Genomic DNA, 13,515 nt, shown 5'->3' with positions numbered 1-13,515 from the left:
TTGTCCCTTTCATTTCCTCCCAGTTTTTGCTCTGTATTCCAAAGTGCGGTGGTTTATATGCTAGATGTTTTTTTCCCTTCCCTAGGATTTAGAGATATTGCTTAATTCACCTAAAAGGCCAATGAATTAATACTTTCAACATGTGCTAAGATTGACAAAGGATAAGTGTGTACTTTAAAACATTGTAGTGGAAATGTTTTTTAAYCCTGAGTAAACAGAGCAAAGAGAAGGGTCTAGACTGATGAGAAATAGATTAGAACTCTAATTCTGCTCCACGTCAGCTGTGGGTTTTGGCCTGATTGCATGATATGCTGTAGATGAGAATGTCTGGGGGAGTAAACAGTAAGATACTGGAGACAAAAAGCAATGGAAAAATTGAGATGGGAGGTGACAGGTCGAGGATATTAACCAAAGCTCTTGAGAAGTGATGAAAAATAACTGATCAGCCACAAATGAGGAACAGAGTTTTAAGAAAGAGAGCTTTGGGGAAGTGTGTTTGCACTGCTTTTCACTGCTCTTAGAGATGAGCAATTGTTCTGATGACAGTCTAATTTTATACACATAGCTCATATATCTCACCATTGCTTTTTACAGCAATGTAAAAGCCAAGAAGAAATAAATCAGTCTTCAGACCACCTTCCAAGTTCCGGAAAGAAGTGGTTGCATCCAGTAGTTTTGAGGGGAAGCAGTGGTGACAATCACTTGCAGTTCTGAAATATCATTGGTTAAATATGCAGGCTGATCTGCAACATGATTTATTTATCTATACTGCAACCAGAAATGTGAAATCTCCCTGGAAGTTGCACAGAATGTTGTGGTCTGTTGCTTTCCTTAGAGTTGTGTAAAGTTCTGATTGTATTCCCTAGAAATAATTCTTTCCCCCAATATTTGTTGCTGAGCAGCAAAGAAGTAATTGTTTGGTATGTATTCAGGACAGTTGCATTGAGTTCTTCTATGAACCATGGAAATGCTTGTGTCAAAACAGTATACCGTGGATACGTGACAATCTAGTTGTGCCTGTACCAAAGCTGGAGAATTTATTAGCAGCAGCTTGTTGTAGCTTAACCTCTTTCTAATGGTTGGTTACGCCTGAGCAGCTTTCCTTTGTTGGGTTCTGTAGGCATTAGTTAGCAGGCAAGAGCATTTACTCCTCACTAGTTCTCAGTAAAATGAACCAAAAGCTGTGACTGAAGAAGAAAGGGGAAAAATAGAAAAGACTCTAGCATTGATTGTTTCCTAGTTAGATTGACATACTTCTAATCACGCTTCAGATGCATATATTTCAATGTGAACATTTAATGATTGTTTTCTGAAAATACTTACTTAAACCCTATTTTGAAATAAATCCCACAGACTCCATTTTGGGGACACAAAATTTCTGCAAGTACTTGGATTTTATTCTTCCTTCAAGATGCACACAGAAAGATCTTGAACAGCACAAACAACTTTATTTTGCAAGACAGAGAGAACAAAGGGGACAAAATGAAAGTTTTATTTATTGCARTTCCATCTCAAATAAAATAGAAGCAGAAATTTGCATATGTAAACTCAAGTTCATGCCRGAAGCTTTTTCATTCTAGTTCTGTGCTACTTTATAAACTATGTGTATGCTGATTCTTCTGCGTCAGCGTTATCTCACTTGACCCCTTTTGGTCTCCTAAAAAAACTTGAGTTGCTGAAGTTCAGTTTGTTCTTTCATCATTACAAGTAAACCACCTCTGACAACTCTCCCACCCCTAAAAAGACCTAGCTTTCTTAGAGGTCTTTCAGCACTGTTCTTTTGAGGAAGATGCTTTTCAACAGAGTTGTCAGGAAAACTGTCCTTTTCAACTTTTACTCTTGTAAATTTATAATTATTTCATAGTGTACCATTCTATATCAGGCTGAACAATTAAGAACCAATTGTAGAATATACAACCATTGAGGGTTTTTTGGTTTTTGGTTTGTTTTTTTTGTTGGTTCCTAACAGATGCAAGTAATACCTTTACTAACTTTTCAAGGTGAAGTTGAACAGTTTGGTGTTGTCATTGTGGCTGGAATTCTAAATTTAGTTTTTCTTTCACTCGTGATGCTGACATAAGCAATAGGTGCTTGTTACAAAGGATCTTGAAAATTGCCACCTATTTACTATGAAATTGCAGATTATGAGAGAGAATTTTGGAATTTCAAAGGATRCAGCATCTGCTATATGGTGAAATATTGCTTCCTTCGTTACTGGCGAGTTTTGAATTCTCTGTTTATGATTAAGAGGGCATAGAAATTGGTAACATTTATTTATTTATTATGCAGGTTGCTCAAGGAAGGAAATCACTGAACACTGGGAGTGGCTTGAACAGAATTTGTTGCAAACTCTTTCAATCTTTGAAAATGAGAATGACATAAACACATTTGTCAGAGGAAAAATACAGGTAGTTAAGTATATTATTATAAATGTTGTTAATGATAGATGTGACTGCGGAAGGAAATCTGATGTGAATTCTAAGCAAATTTGACCTAGCATTCGTATACTGCTTCACCTTTTTGAAGGAAAACCRGAGAGTGATAACATGTACCAAAAATTAGGGAGCCTGGCATTAGTGCACATAACTACAGCAATGTGGTTAAAAACAAAATTACATGTAGACCTCCAATCATTTAAATGTTTCAAAGTTAATTGTGCTATTGCTTCTGTCTTAAGCTCTGTCAGTTTTCAATGCAACTTTTTTTCAGTGCAAAGCTTTAACTTTTTTACACATGCTCATTCTGTAATGTCTCTTTACCTATTTCTATACAGTTATATGGCTTAATATTGGCCTTTACACCTTATATAGGTGTTGGGGGTTGCTAGTTGATTTTTGGTTGATTTTACCAGTGTATCTTTTCCCTCCACAGGAGAATATACTGATAAAAAGTACTTCATCCATGCTAAGAATTATATAAAAACAGGTTGATGAAAGATTATGCATAAGCAAAATGATTATACTGTACATAATTTGTGTGTATTCCAGACATTCACATTGTTTCATTCCTTTCTTTCAACATTTTGTGTAATAAGTCAACTGTCTTAAAAATTCCCTTGTGTTTGAGTGTATTTTACTAGTGGATCAGATATGAAGGCTATAGATGCTCATGAAAATATCTTATGTCAGAAGACATCTGTTTTGCAAAAAGATAATCTTTTAAGAAAATTGTTACTTTTAGATTTGAACAACTATTTTTAAAAAATTGTCTAACAAATGAGGGTTAGCTATTGTTACTCTACTCTCCAAATGAATGGACCAATTTATCAAGTAGTAGCTTCCATTTTATAACTTTAAGATAGAGGGCAGTAAAGAAGGTTTATGAAATAGATTGGAAAATAAGTGAGTACAGCAGAACTTCAGTTATTTTACGGAAACGTCTGTAGTCTTTCAGGTATCAAAAAGCAGCCTTTCACTAGACTACTGCCATTTCAGACTTTATGAAGCTCTTCTGCACCTGAAAGTATGAATGACTTTTCTATCCTGTTGGTTAATCTAATAGAAGATAGTTCTGTTTCTCTTACTTTTTTGTTCGGGACCCATTAAGAAGGGTCATAGGTTGTTTTTTTYCTTTTCCTTAATAAGTAATAGATTCTTTTTTCTTTGACTTTTTTCCTTCTTTTTAGAAGAAAATGTTCTAGTGAAATCCTATCCCTGTTTCCTCAAGAAGCATCTTACCTGGGAGGGGGAAAACTCACAGGTCATAGATGCCTTGTAGCTAGGAGTAGGAGTAGTTAGGAATATTTGAGATAGACTTGTTAGTTTAAAACAGGATGCTGACAAAGCAGCTAAGTGGTTGGTGCTTGGTTACTTGTGACACAGACATGGTAAGAAGCAAAATCATCAGAAAGACAGCCTTCAATAAAAGTAAGTAACTATGTAAGCAAAAGAATGAGTAGAAAAACAGGGAACAAAGAAAAGACTTTCTTGACACCACAATAATTTGTGGCCTTTGCATCCAGAGAGCAATGGTAATAAGGATATCTACAACTCTGTGGTGGCTAACACACTATGTACTTCCTTCACTGCCTGCTAGGGCATCATCGCTGAGTACAACAAAATCAATGGCATCAAGGAGGATGATGATACAGAAAAATTTAAGGAAGCCATAGTGAAGTTTCACAAGCTATTTGGGATGCCAGAAGAAGAGAAATTAGTGAATTATTACTCCTGCAGTTACTGGAAGGGGAAGGTTCCCCGTCAGGGCTGGATGTATCTCAGCATTAATCACCTTTGCTTTTATTCTTTCCTCATGGGAAGGGAAGGTATGTATAACAGTGGAATGGTGGTCTATGCGCCTGAAAATTTTTAGGAAATCTTCTGCAGTTTGTTACTGTTTGCTTGCTGGATGCTAATAGTACAAAGACGTTGCTAAGTAAAATTGGAGTAGGGATCAGTTCCCTGATTGTCTGCACTGCTTAATTTTACACTTGCTCCCTGGCTTGTTTTGGATTTTGCAAACTAGCTGTCTGCAAAAAAATACCCCAGCATGGTTTAGTGGTATTGTTCACTTCAAGGACCATGTCCAAAAGAAAATAGGGGTGAGATCGCACCAGTTTTGGCTCCCTCTGCTCTTATACAATCCCCCAGTACTACTCAGGCAGGCTTTGCAACCTCAAATGCTCTTGTACCACACCAGAGAATCACAAAGGRCTCAGAGGAGACCCAGGGTCAAGTGCTATATAGTTTGGATGCAACCATTCTGCCCTGAAGGGAGCTTGTTCAAAGCAGTGTAAGAGGTGAGCCAGTCTGGACTGCTTGATTTTGGGCAATGGATTATGCCCAAGTCTTTCTGTTTAGCTATGTAGACTAAGAGAATGATTGGTTTCTGCATTAAAAAAAAGTAAATTTAGTCTCTGTTCTAAGAAACCAGTATCCTAACCTACTGTAATGGTGTGGAAAGAAAAGCCAAGGATCTGGCATTGTTGTAGCATTTTTTAATGTGATGTTTTAATATATAAAAATTGTAGTTTTAATATATAAAATTATACAGCAGAGGATCCTGAGATAACCTGTACAAATCCTTCAGCTTCTGCCATTCTGCTGGCAAGTGCAGATGCATGTAGGAGAAATACTTATTTCAAACCTCCATGCAAGATGTTCTTTGAATACTATGTGGTATCCTGGTTGTGCCTTAGTATTGCCAGGGTTCCTAAATGCTTGTGGTTGTACACTATGACACTAAAGAAAAACTTTATAGTTTTCTCCCCAAAAAATTGAATGTGATATTTCTGCAATAATAAAAGCAAGGCCAGTTGAATGCCCATGAAATATCTGAAGTTTTAAATTCTAAAATAAAGCAGACTAACACTGATTTTGGAAAAATGGGCCAACATTTGCTGGAGCAATTTCCATAGCAGGAGAGACTGACTGGATATATAGCTGTAGGATTAAATGCATCAGCTGGTTTAGCGTACATAAATTCTTTTATGATTTTTTTTGTCTATTGCTCAAATTCCTGTTTTATTTTTGTTAGTGAAATGGTATGCTATATTATGATTAAATTAAGGACTTTTCCTAATCTGCTAATAAATAGGCTGTGAAACAGTTAATTGCACTGCTTTAGCTGTTGGGCAGTAGTCAGAAGCCTGTTTGGTGTGTCCAGATTACATTTCCTTGCTTCTGTAAGGAGAGAGGACCTCAGAGTCTGGGTGGGTGTGGTGGCAATGATAAATTATTTTAGCCTACCTAGCTTTGTAATGCTTTTGTGTGGTATTCTGTATAGAAGTAAATTTATATTTAAACACTTTTGTCCCTGTCAAGTGATAAGAACTGTTTGTCAGGTAATTGTAGGGGGTGTGGGGTTGTTTATTTTTGTGTGTGTGTTTTTTTTTTTGTTTTGTTTTGTTTAACAAGCTGAGTCTGTTCATGTTGTCCTCCCAGCTTTTCAAGATGCAAGAAAATCCCATCTGAATATGTTTTATATAAAATGGAAGATAAATGTTTTCTGAATATGATAATTTTTTGCACTAAATCTTTTCTGTTTGCTTCTGTTCAGCAAAGTTAGTTATCCGTTGGGTTGATATCACTCAACTTGAGAAGAATGCTACACTGCTCTTTCCTGATATGATCAAAGTGAACACAAGATCAAGTGAACATTTCTTCTCAGTGTTCCTCAATATCAGTGAGACATTTAAACTAATGGAGCAGCTTGCCAACATAGCTATGCGACAACTTTTGGACAATGAAGGATTTGAACAAGACAGGTCATTACCCAAACTGAAAAAGAAATCTCCCAAAAAAGTATCTGCCCTGAAACGGTAAGTAGTATTGGCTCTTAGTCATTAGCTTCTCCTCAATCCTCCTGCCTACAGCATTTTATCTAGAAATTTTCTAATGATGCTGCCATTTACTGTTTCTTCAAAAGGAATGATTGTTTCCTGATGGTGGCAAAAGGTGGAGAATTATTTAGATATAATGATTTGGTCTCTTCTTGAARTAGAAAAGAGAAATAGGCCAATAAGGACATGTTACAAAAATAAAAGAAATGTTTGAGCCAAATTCTTGTTTGTTCCAAAGCGCCTTTACTCATCTCTTGACGCTGGCTGTATTAGATATCTATTGTAAAGCCCCTTTATCTTATCAGGGGTTATAAAGCAACTTAAATGTCAATAAGAAACATGCCTACATACATACTTGGCACTTATAGCTGGAATAAAAAAAAAAGACTATGGATAAAGAATTCTATCCAGAACTTACTGTAAGTAGCAGAGCTACAAAAAAATAAAGTAAAATTGTAAGAGGGGATATACAGTCTGAAAAATATTTCTGCTTGTCTCTATTGGTATTATATGGCAATTGAACAGCTCCTTGCTAATTTTATATGCTGCTCATGTTAGTGAAACATAGAGAATTGTGACCAGCACTTTCTTTTATTTCTCATTACTTAGTGACATCTGACATGCATTATATCACTTGGGTTTGGCTTTCTAACTATTTCATAGTACAAACCCATTACTTCTCAGTGTTTAACGCTGAATGCATTAGCAAGACTAAATCTTGAAATTATTAACAAACTCTAGACATAACGATTCCATCACGTTACTAAATCAGCCTCAAAGAAATATTTTTGTCATAATATTACTCCGGCTTATGTGTCATTAAGTAATAAATGAATTCACCGAGCTGAATGCCAAAAGATCACCTAATCTGTTCCCTCTGAGAAGTCAGATCATTGTACCTAAGTCATTCCTGGCAAATATTTCTTTCATGTAGTCTCAGAATCTTCCAGCAAGGGAGATTATACAGCCCCTCTGAGCAAACTATGTCCACTGTTTTGCTGTGCTTAACTGCATATCAGTATGTAACTACTGTGTGTTACTTGCAATGATTTGTATGAAATGATTTAATGAAATGCATCTTAAAATGTATTATGTGTCTTTTTTAAAAATAAACAATTATCTTTTTTGTCTTGTTTTTAGGGATCTTGATGCCAGAGCAAAGAGCGAGAGATACCGTGCATTGTTCCGACTTCCCAAGGATGAGAAATTAGATGGACACACAGACTGTACTCTGTGGACCCCATTCAACAAAATGCACATTTTGGGTCAGATGTTTGTTTCTACAAACTACATTTGCTTTACTAGTAAGGAAGAGAACTTGTGCAGCCTTATTATCCCTCTCCGAGAGGTAAATATTGTATATGCAGATTGATATGGCAAAAGAAAAATGAAGCATATCCTATTGTAAACTGAATCCTAGCTTTGATTTCCCCTCCCCCCCCCCCATTACTGATGAAAAGCTCTTTTCATCCCTCTGATCTCCTGTGAGTGTATCACTCTGGCATGTTCTAAGTAATATTTAATGACTATGTATCTTAGTTTTAAGTACCTATCACAAAAATTCACAGTGAGTTTTCCCTGTCAAGTTTTACAACCTTCATGAGCCCTTCATCTCCCATGATCTATATCCTAATTTACAGCCCCACAGTATGTTTGTTATGCCTTATAGGGAGGGAAGGTAAGACTTACTTGATTGATCAATGAAACTTCTATTAAAGAATCTGTCAGATAAGATGGGCTTTTGTCAGATGTAAAAAGATCCATAATGCTAATGCACTGAATTGTCCCTTCACATAGACAGATTTTTCACATACAGGAATAAATGATTGTTAGTTTGTCAGCAGTTTATAAATTGGTGTTTTGCCCTTTTTAAAGCTGGTTGCATAAAATTTAAATTACATGTTCTATGAAAAGAATTTTAAGTTTGATACAATGAAAAAATAATTATACTGGGGAGGTTTTGTATGACTGACTTGCTTTGCAGGTGATGGAAAATGTATAAAGTATACTTTGGAAATAGTAGCAAAACTTTTATGTAACCAGGGACAGACTGACCTATCTGAAAAAGTCTTATCTGAAGAACGATGGAATACTTTAAGGCCCTCACCCCTTCACCACCACCCCAAATTGTTAAGAGTGAAGAAAAAAAAAAAGTGATTTGTTTGAATGCAATGACCTTGGTTATTTGAGAGGAGACATTCAATTCCAGCTGTGTTGTTTGTCTGGTATTCCAAGGGAACAACAATCCTCCCASTGAAGTTAAGTGGTAGAGGAGAAAAGGAATAAAGTCTGCATTTAACAGGATCTCTTTTCCTGTATGCAGATTCAGCAACTGCTTTTGATATCCACAGCTGTAGCAGCATGGGATTCAAAGCAGCTCCTAGCCTTTGAGAGAAAGAAATAGCTGAAGGAGTAAGTATTTTGTAAGTGTTCTTTGCGTGAACAGATGAGGTCTCCACACCAGCAAGGAAAACAGTGATGAACTGGATAGTACTAACCCACTGAACAACARATCAGTACCCTTAATAGTCAAGGGGAGGCTTTCTGTTTACTTAAAGCTTTGGATTAGACCTTAATTCCAGAGTTCTGTAGATATCCTAGAGTTGTTTTTACAGACAGGCAAAAATAAAGCATTGATTCAGTAATGGTAATCAGAAAGGCAGGTTTTTCATAACTGAGGGCCCTGCTTGCTGCAGCCAGAAGCCCCAGTCTCCAAGATCGGCACTTCAGATATGTGTCTGTCTCTGCCTGAATGGGAAGTAAGTGGGTTTTGGATCCTGTTATGGCAAAGCATGCTTGCTATAATATCCTATGCCTTCATAATTTGTCTTTTCTCTGTGCTGATTAGGCTCAGCTCTTAAGTGGCACAGAAAAATAATATAGGCACACTTTTTAGCTAATTTGAATATGCTGTTAGTGAGGCTCTTTTAAATTAATAAAGAGCTGATAGATTTGTAGTTAATAGAAAAATAAAAGGAAGTTGGCAGGATAGAGGAAGAAAAGTGATTTAGCACCTGAGTTGTGTGTTGCGGTCTTTAAATACATCTTTAGAGGAAATGTTATGTGAAAAACAGTTATCTTATTCTTTTAGCTTTTGAAATGTTAACATTATAGCACTAATGGCTCACCATTAATCTCTAGTTTAAAAAAAAAAAAGTCTTGGTAAACTGAAATGTGCCCTCTTTTATCCTGAAGACACTAACACAGTTTTTATTACCTAGGAGATTCTGTCTAAAGCCACAAAAGCAGTGGTTAAAAGCACTTATGTTGTGTTTTGTTCATTGTACTAACTGTACAAACTTGATTGATTTGTTTTTAAGGCTAATAATTAGTAATGCTTAGAGCACTTATGTTGTGTTTTGTTCATTGTACTAACTGTACAAACTTGATTGATTTGTTTTTAAGGCTAATAATTAGTAATGCTTAGAACATGCTTGTAGCTGGTATATAATTCATCTACAATGTATGACTATCTGTAAGATTTCTTTATGTTAATACACTTTCCCAAAAAGTCGGTGAATTAGTACTGAATTAGTACTGTACTCAGTAGATTGTGGTCTGAGTGCTGTTTACAGGTTGGAGTTCAGTTAGATCAGTGACCACCTCACTTAAAATTGAAGGCCACACAGAAACCTCTGCGTTAGAGGGTTAGGTCTTTTCCTTTGTAAGGAAAGATGTGGGGATAGTTTCCGTTAGTTGCAGGTTTCTGTATATCATAAAAATACAGGTTGATAATGGTTGTTACTGCAAGGGATGCAGCTCTAACATACTAGAACAGATGTTTTAGCAAAAAAAGCTTTTTTGCATATCTTAGTAATGAAGAGTAAGCAAAAAACCCCTCTGACACAGCCTGTACCAGTTTTGGAGACCTAGAGAGGGTTTTTGTTTTTTGAGGTCTTGAGGATTTTGATTTTTTTGAGAAAAAGCTCAGAAAGTTACATCCTACAGAAAGTTCTGTTGTCTTAAAAACTATTTTAAAACAAAGTTTTAGGAAATAAACTAAGCAGTGCAAAGGATTTTTTGCTAGAGAAGGTACAGAAGCCGGCTGTAGGGGGGTGACAGTCTTTGTATTTCAGAGTTGTGAGTCCTTGAATCCATACATTCCTTGTTTTCCAGAAGGAGGATGCCCATAATGATTCTGTATAAGGGAAGAAGGGGCATAGGTTTATTCTACTAAGATGGTTCCTAAGACCAAGCAGCTTGATTAGCTGCAGACCTTGACCTGAGGCTACCATTTCTCCCTAGGTGACGATAGTAGAAAAGGCAGACAGCTCCAGTGTGTTGCCCAGCCCGTTGTCCATCAGCACTAAAAACAGAATGACATTCCTCTTTGCCAACTTGAAAGACAGAGACTTTCTTGTACAGAGGATCTCAGATTTTCTGCAACAAACCACTTCAAAAATATACTTGGAAAAAGATATTTCTGGAAGCTGCATCAGCTCAGATGATGAGGTGTGTGGAAGAAATGAATCATTTACTTGAAGAGGGGAATTTTAACTGGGGGGAGGAGATAAACCACAAAAAAACCCTTAAATAAGTTTTTATAAGACCAAGACTTTGCACACAGAATCATTACCTCGTTTGTGTTAATGCTTTTAGCTGCCCTAAGCTGAAGAGTTGCAAAATTATGATTGGGATTTTTTTTTTTTGGTTGTATCTAAGAAATTACAATTGCTGTGGAAGAGCTACTCTAACTCCTGCTGCCGCATTCTGAAATTTCAGTAGATGTTGTTGGGAAGTGTCATAGTTAACTATCTGATTAACTGAATTTTTAATACCCATTGACTTGTCGAAGTTAAAATAATTGAGAGATTTTAGTATCTTGAAGAAATTGTCAGTTGCTGTATGAAACACTTTTTATGCAAGTCTCTAACTGATAAATCTGATATTCGATCCTTCATAGAGGATGTCTGAGCTGAGCAAGTTTGAGGCTGCATGTGCACTGCTACTAAACTTCACAAAACTTTAACAACAAAAAGAAAATCCTCTGTCCTGGACATCAGATGGCCCTATTTTGAGACACTCTCATATTTACCTACGCAAAGTAAATGGTGTTTAAAAGATGTGATTAGGTAAACTTGTGACAGGCACTTCAAATATCAAGGCATCCACTGAATTTTTAGGTTTTATGTATGAAATCTAAGTACTTCACAACATCCCAGCTCTGCTTGCCATGTAAATTTTAGTCGGTTTCTGACTTGCTTTGTTGGTAGTAGGTTATAGTACATATGTTGTTGTAATTGTATACCAGTATGCACACACATGCATATATAATGCTGAAACTTGATGTTTCACCTCTTGCCCTAAATTAATCTTTATTCTACATTTTGAATTATAAAAATGAATTAAAATTAATAATTGAAGCATTCATTTTTACATTTAGTGGTATGACTACATACACAGCCGTGCATGACTAGTGTAGGGTATTTTCAACTTCAGGCATTTGGTGTGAAGTGCCATAAGAGATCTTACTATGATAAGACTTTTCAAAGCTGAAAAGCCAGAAAATTCTCTCTCTCCAAAATATTTTTCTGTGCGGGGGTGTGTACACGCCCTCCCCCACACACCCCTGTATATATGTGAGTCTTACATTCCAGACAGTCGAGGAGCYGCTTGGGCAGCCAACAGTCCTACAGTGCTGACAGGAGACCAAAGGAGGGAGTTTAATAGTGCAGAGCTTCTTAAAGTTAACACTACCATAGCAATTCTAATTACAGGATCTGGGGTTTTCCTGGGGAGAGTGAGGTGGGAGAAGACATTGAGAAACTGGAAACAGTTTAATTATTTTATACCTGTTCAATTTCTGCTGCCATATGCTTGCTCTGGGATTGTACCTTAGTGATTTAATTTGCTCAATTTGGGTTAGCTGTTACAGTATAGTAACTCTGATGCAGTGAATTAGAAAGTCCAAAGTCCTGCTCAGCCCCACACCTGAATTGCTTGTGACTGGTTCTGCAGGTGTTTACAAGACCAAATAGTATCATTTCTGCCAGCCCTCATAAAAGCCTCAGCTCCGAGTCTGACGGAGAGCGACAGTTTAATCTTAATGGCAATGGCATTCCAACAGCAACTCAAGCTTTAATGACGATGTATCGGCGGAGGTCACCTGAGGAGTTCAACCCCAAGCTGGTAATGTGTCTCGGAGTTCTGTGCCTGATTGGAAAAGTTAACTATGTTTTCTTAAAAAAACAAAACAAAACAAAAAAAACTGTTGCTGACACACAAGAGTCTTATCCTGCAACAGACAGTTAAGAGGCAGTATTTTTCACAAAAATAAAGCATTAAACATGCTGTTCTTTTTATCAGTACAACTCCTCTACAAGCAAAGTATGAATGCAATTCAAGCAGAGGTTGTTTGCCCGCTCTTAAGCGCAGCTGCTCCAACAGCGTTCTTTTTACAGTGAAGTGTTCTTGGGGAGAAACAAAGATGTGGGAAGAAGCAGCCTGTTAAGAGAATGGGACTGTAGCCAAATTAATTCTTGCTGCCTTGGAGAGTTTAAAAAAAAAAAAAAAATGCAGACTTTTAGCATTTAACGTCTCAGTGGGGCAGAGTGTTAGGAAGATAAGCTACATCTTTATGCATTTCTTTCTTTGTTCTTAGGCTAAAGAGTTTTTGAAGGAACAGGCCTGGAAGATTCATTTTGCTGAATATGGCCAAGGAGTCTGTATGTATCGTACAGAAAAAACTAGAGACCTTGTGCTGAAGGGCATTCCAGAAAGCATGAGGGGGGAACTTTGGTTACTACTTTCAGGTAGGTGCTCATTTAGAGCATGACTGTGGGATATAAGCAAAAGCATGAGGAGAGAGAGGATTTCAGAGGTGTTAAAAAGTGCGGATAATAAACATCCAAAAATATTTGGAGCAAGTAAGGCTCTGATTGTTAGCAGGTGCCAGACTGTTTTAGGCTAGAGTTCTATCTAGACCAGTAGTACCCTTTCTCAAACAGGATCACATAATCGGTGAAAAACATAAAGCAGAACGCATACTCCTGTTACCAGAAGTCAGCAGTCTAGGGGGTTCCTAAACATAAAGTTGCATCTCAAACGTGTTCAACAACCACCAACTTTCCATCTGTTTAATCATTTCTGAATCCAGTTATGCTTTTGGCCTTCACAGCAAGTTGTTGAAAGGGATTCTAAAATTCAGTGGTGTTGCATGGAAACAGCACCTTTGTTGGTTTGGGGTTTTTTTGTTCGTTTGTTTAAATGTGCTTTTGTATCATTTTATTATGTGC

At 36.8% G+C, this 13,515-nt stretch overlaps 1 protein-coding gene across 6 annotated transcripts in view; it reads left to right on the top strand.

The window, feature by feature from the left end:
* Positions 1-13,515, top strand: part of TBC1D9 (TBC1 domain family member 9) — a 60,356-nt gene that overhangs the window by 18,500 nt on the left and 28,341 nt on the right. For 2 of the 6 annotated variants that reach the window (XM_026074441.1, XM_026074442.1), the window contains exons 3-9: positions 2,290-2,408; positions 4,036-4,264; positions 5,998-6,259; positions 7,421-7,628; positions 10,526-10,732; positions 12,239-12,409; positions 12,882-13,032. In XM_026074441.1, the coding sequence (XP_025930226.1) occupies positions 2,290-2,408; positions 4,036-4,264; positions 5,998-6,259; positions 7,421-7,628; positions 10,526-10,732; positions 12,239-12,409; positions 12,882-13,032 (1,347 nt within the window). The remainder of the gene's footprint in view (positions 1-2,289; positions 2,409-4,035; positions 4,265-5,997; positions 6,260-7,420; positions 7,629-10,525; positions 10,733-12,238; positions 12,410-12,881; positions 13,033-13,515) is intronic. The other 4 variants (XM_026074444.1, XM_026074443.1, XM_026074445.1 and 1 more) reach the window with 4 other exon arrangements.

The sequence above is a fragment of the Apteryx rowi genome, unplaced genomic scaffold, assembly GCF_003343035.1.
Source record: "Apteryx rowi isolate R43461 unplaced genomic scaffold, aptRow1 scaffold_389, whole genome shotgun sequence".
Lineage (NCBI taxonomy): Eukaryota > Metazoa > Chordata > Aves > Apterygiformes > Apterygidae > Apteryx > Apteryx rowi.
The sequence above is the reverse complement of the archived record's forward strand: the minus strand, read 5'-3'. Positions and strand labels throughout refer to the sequence as shown.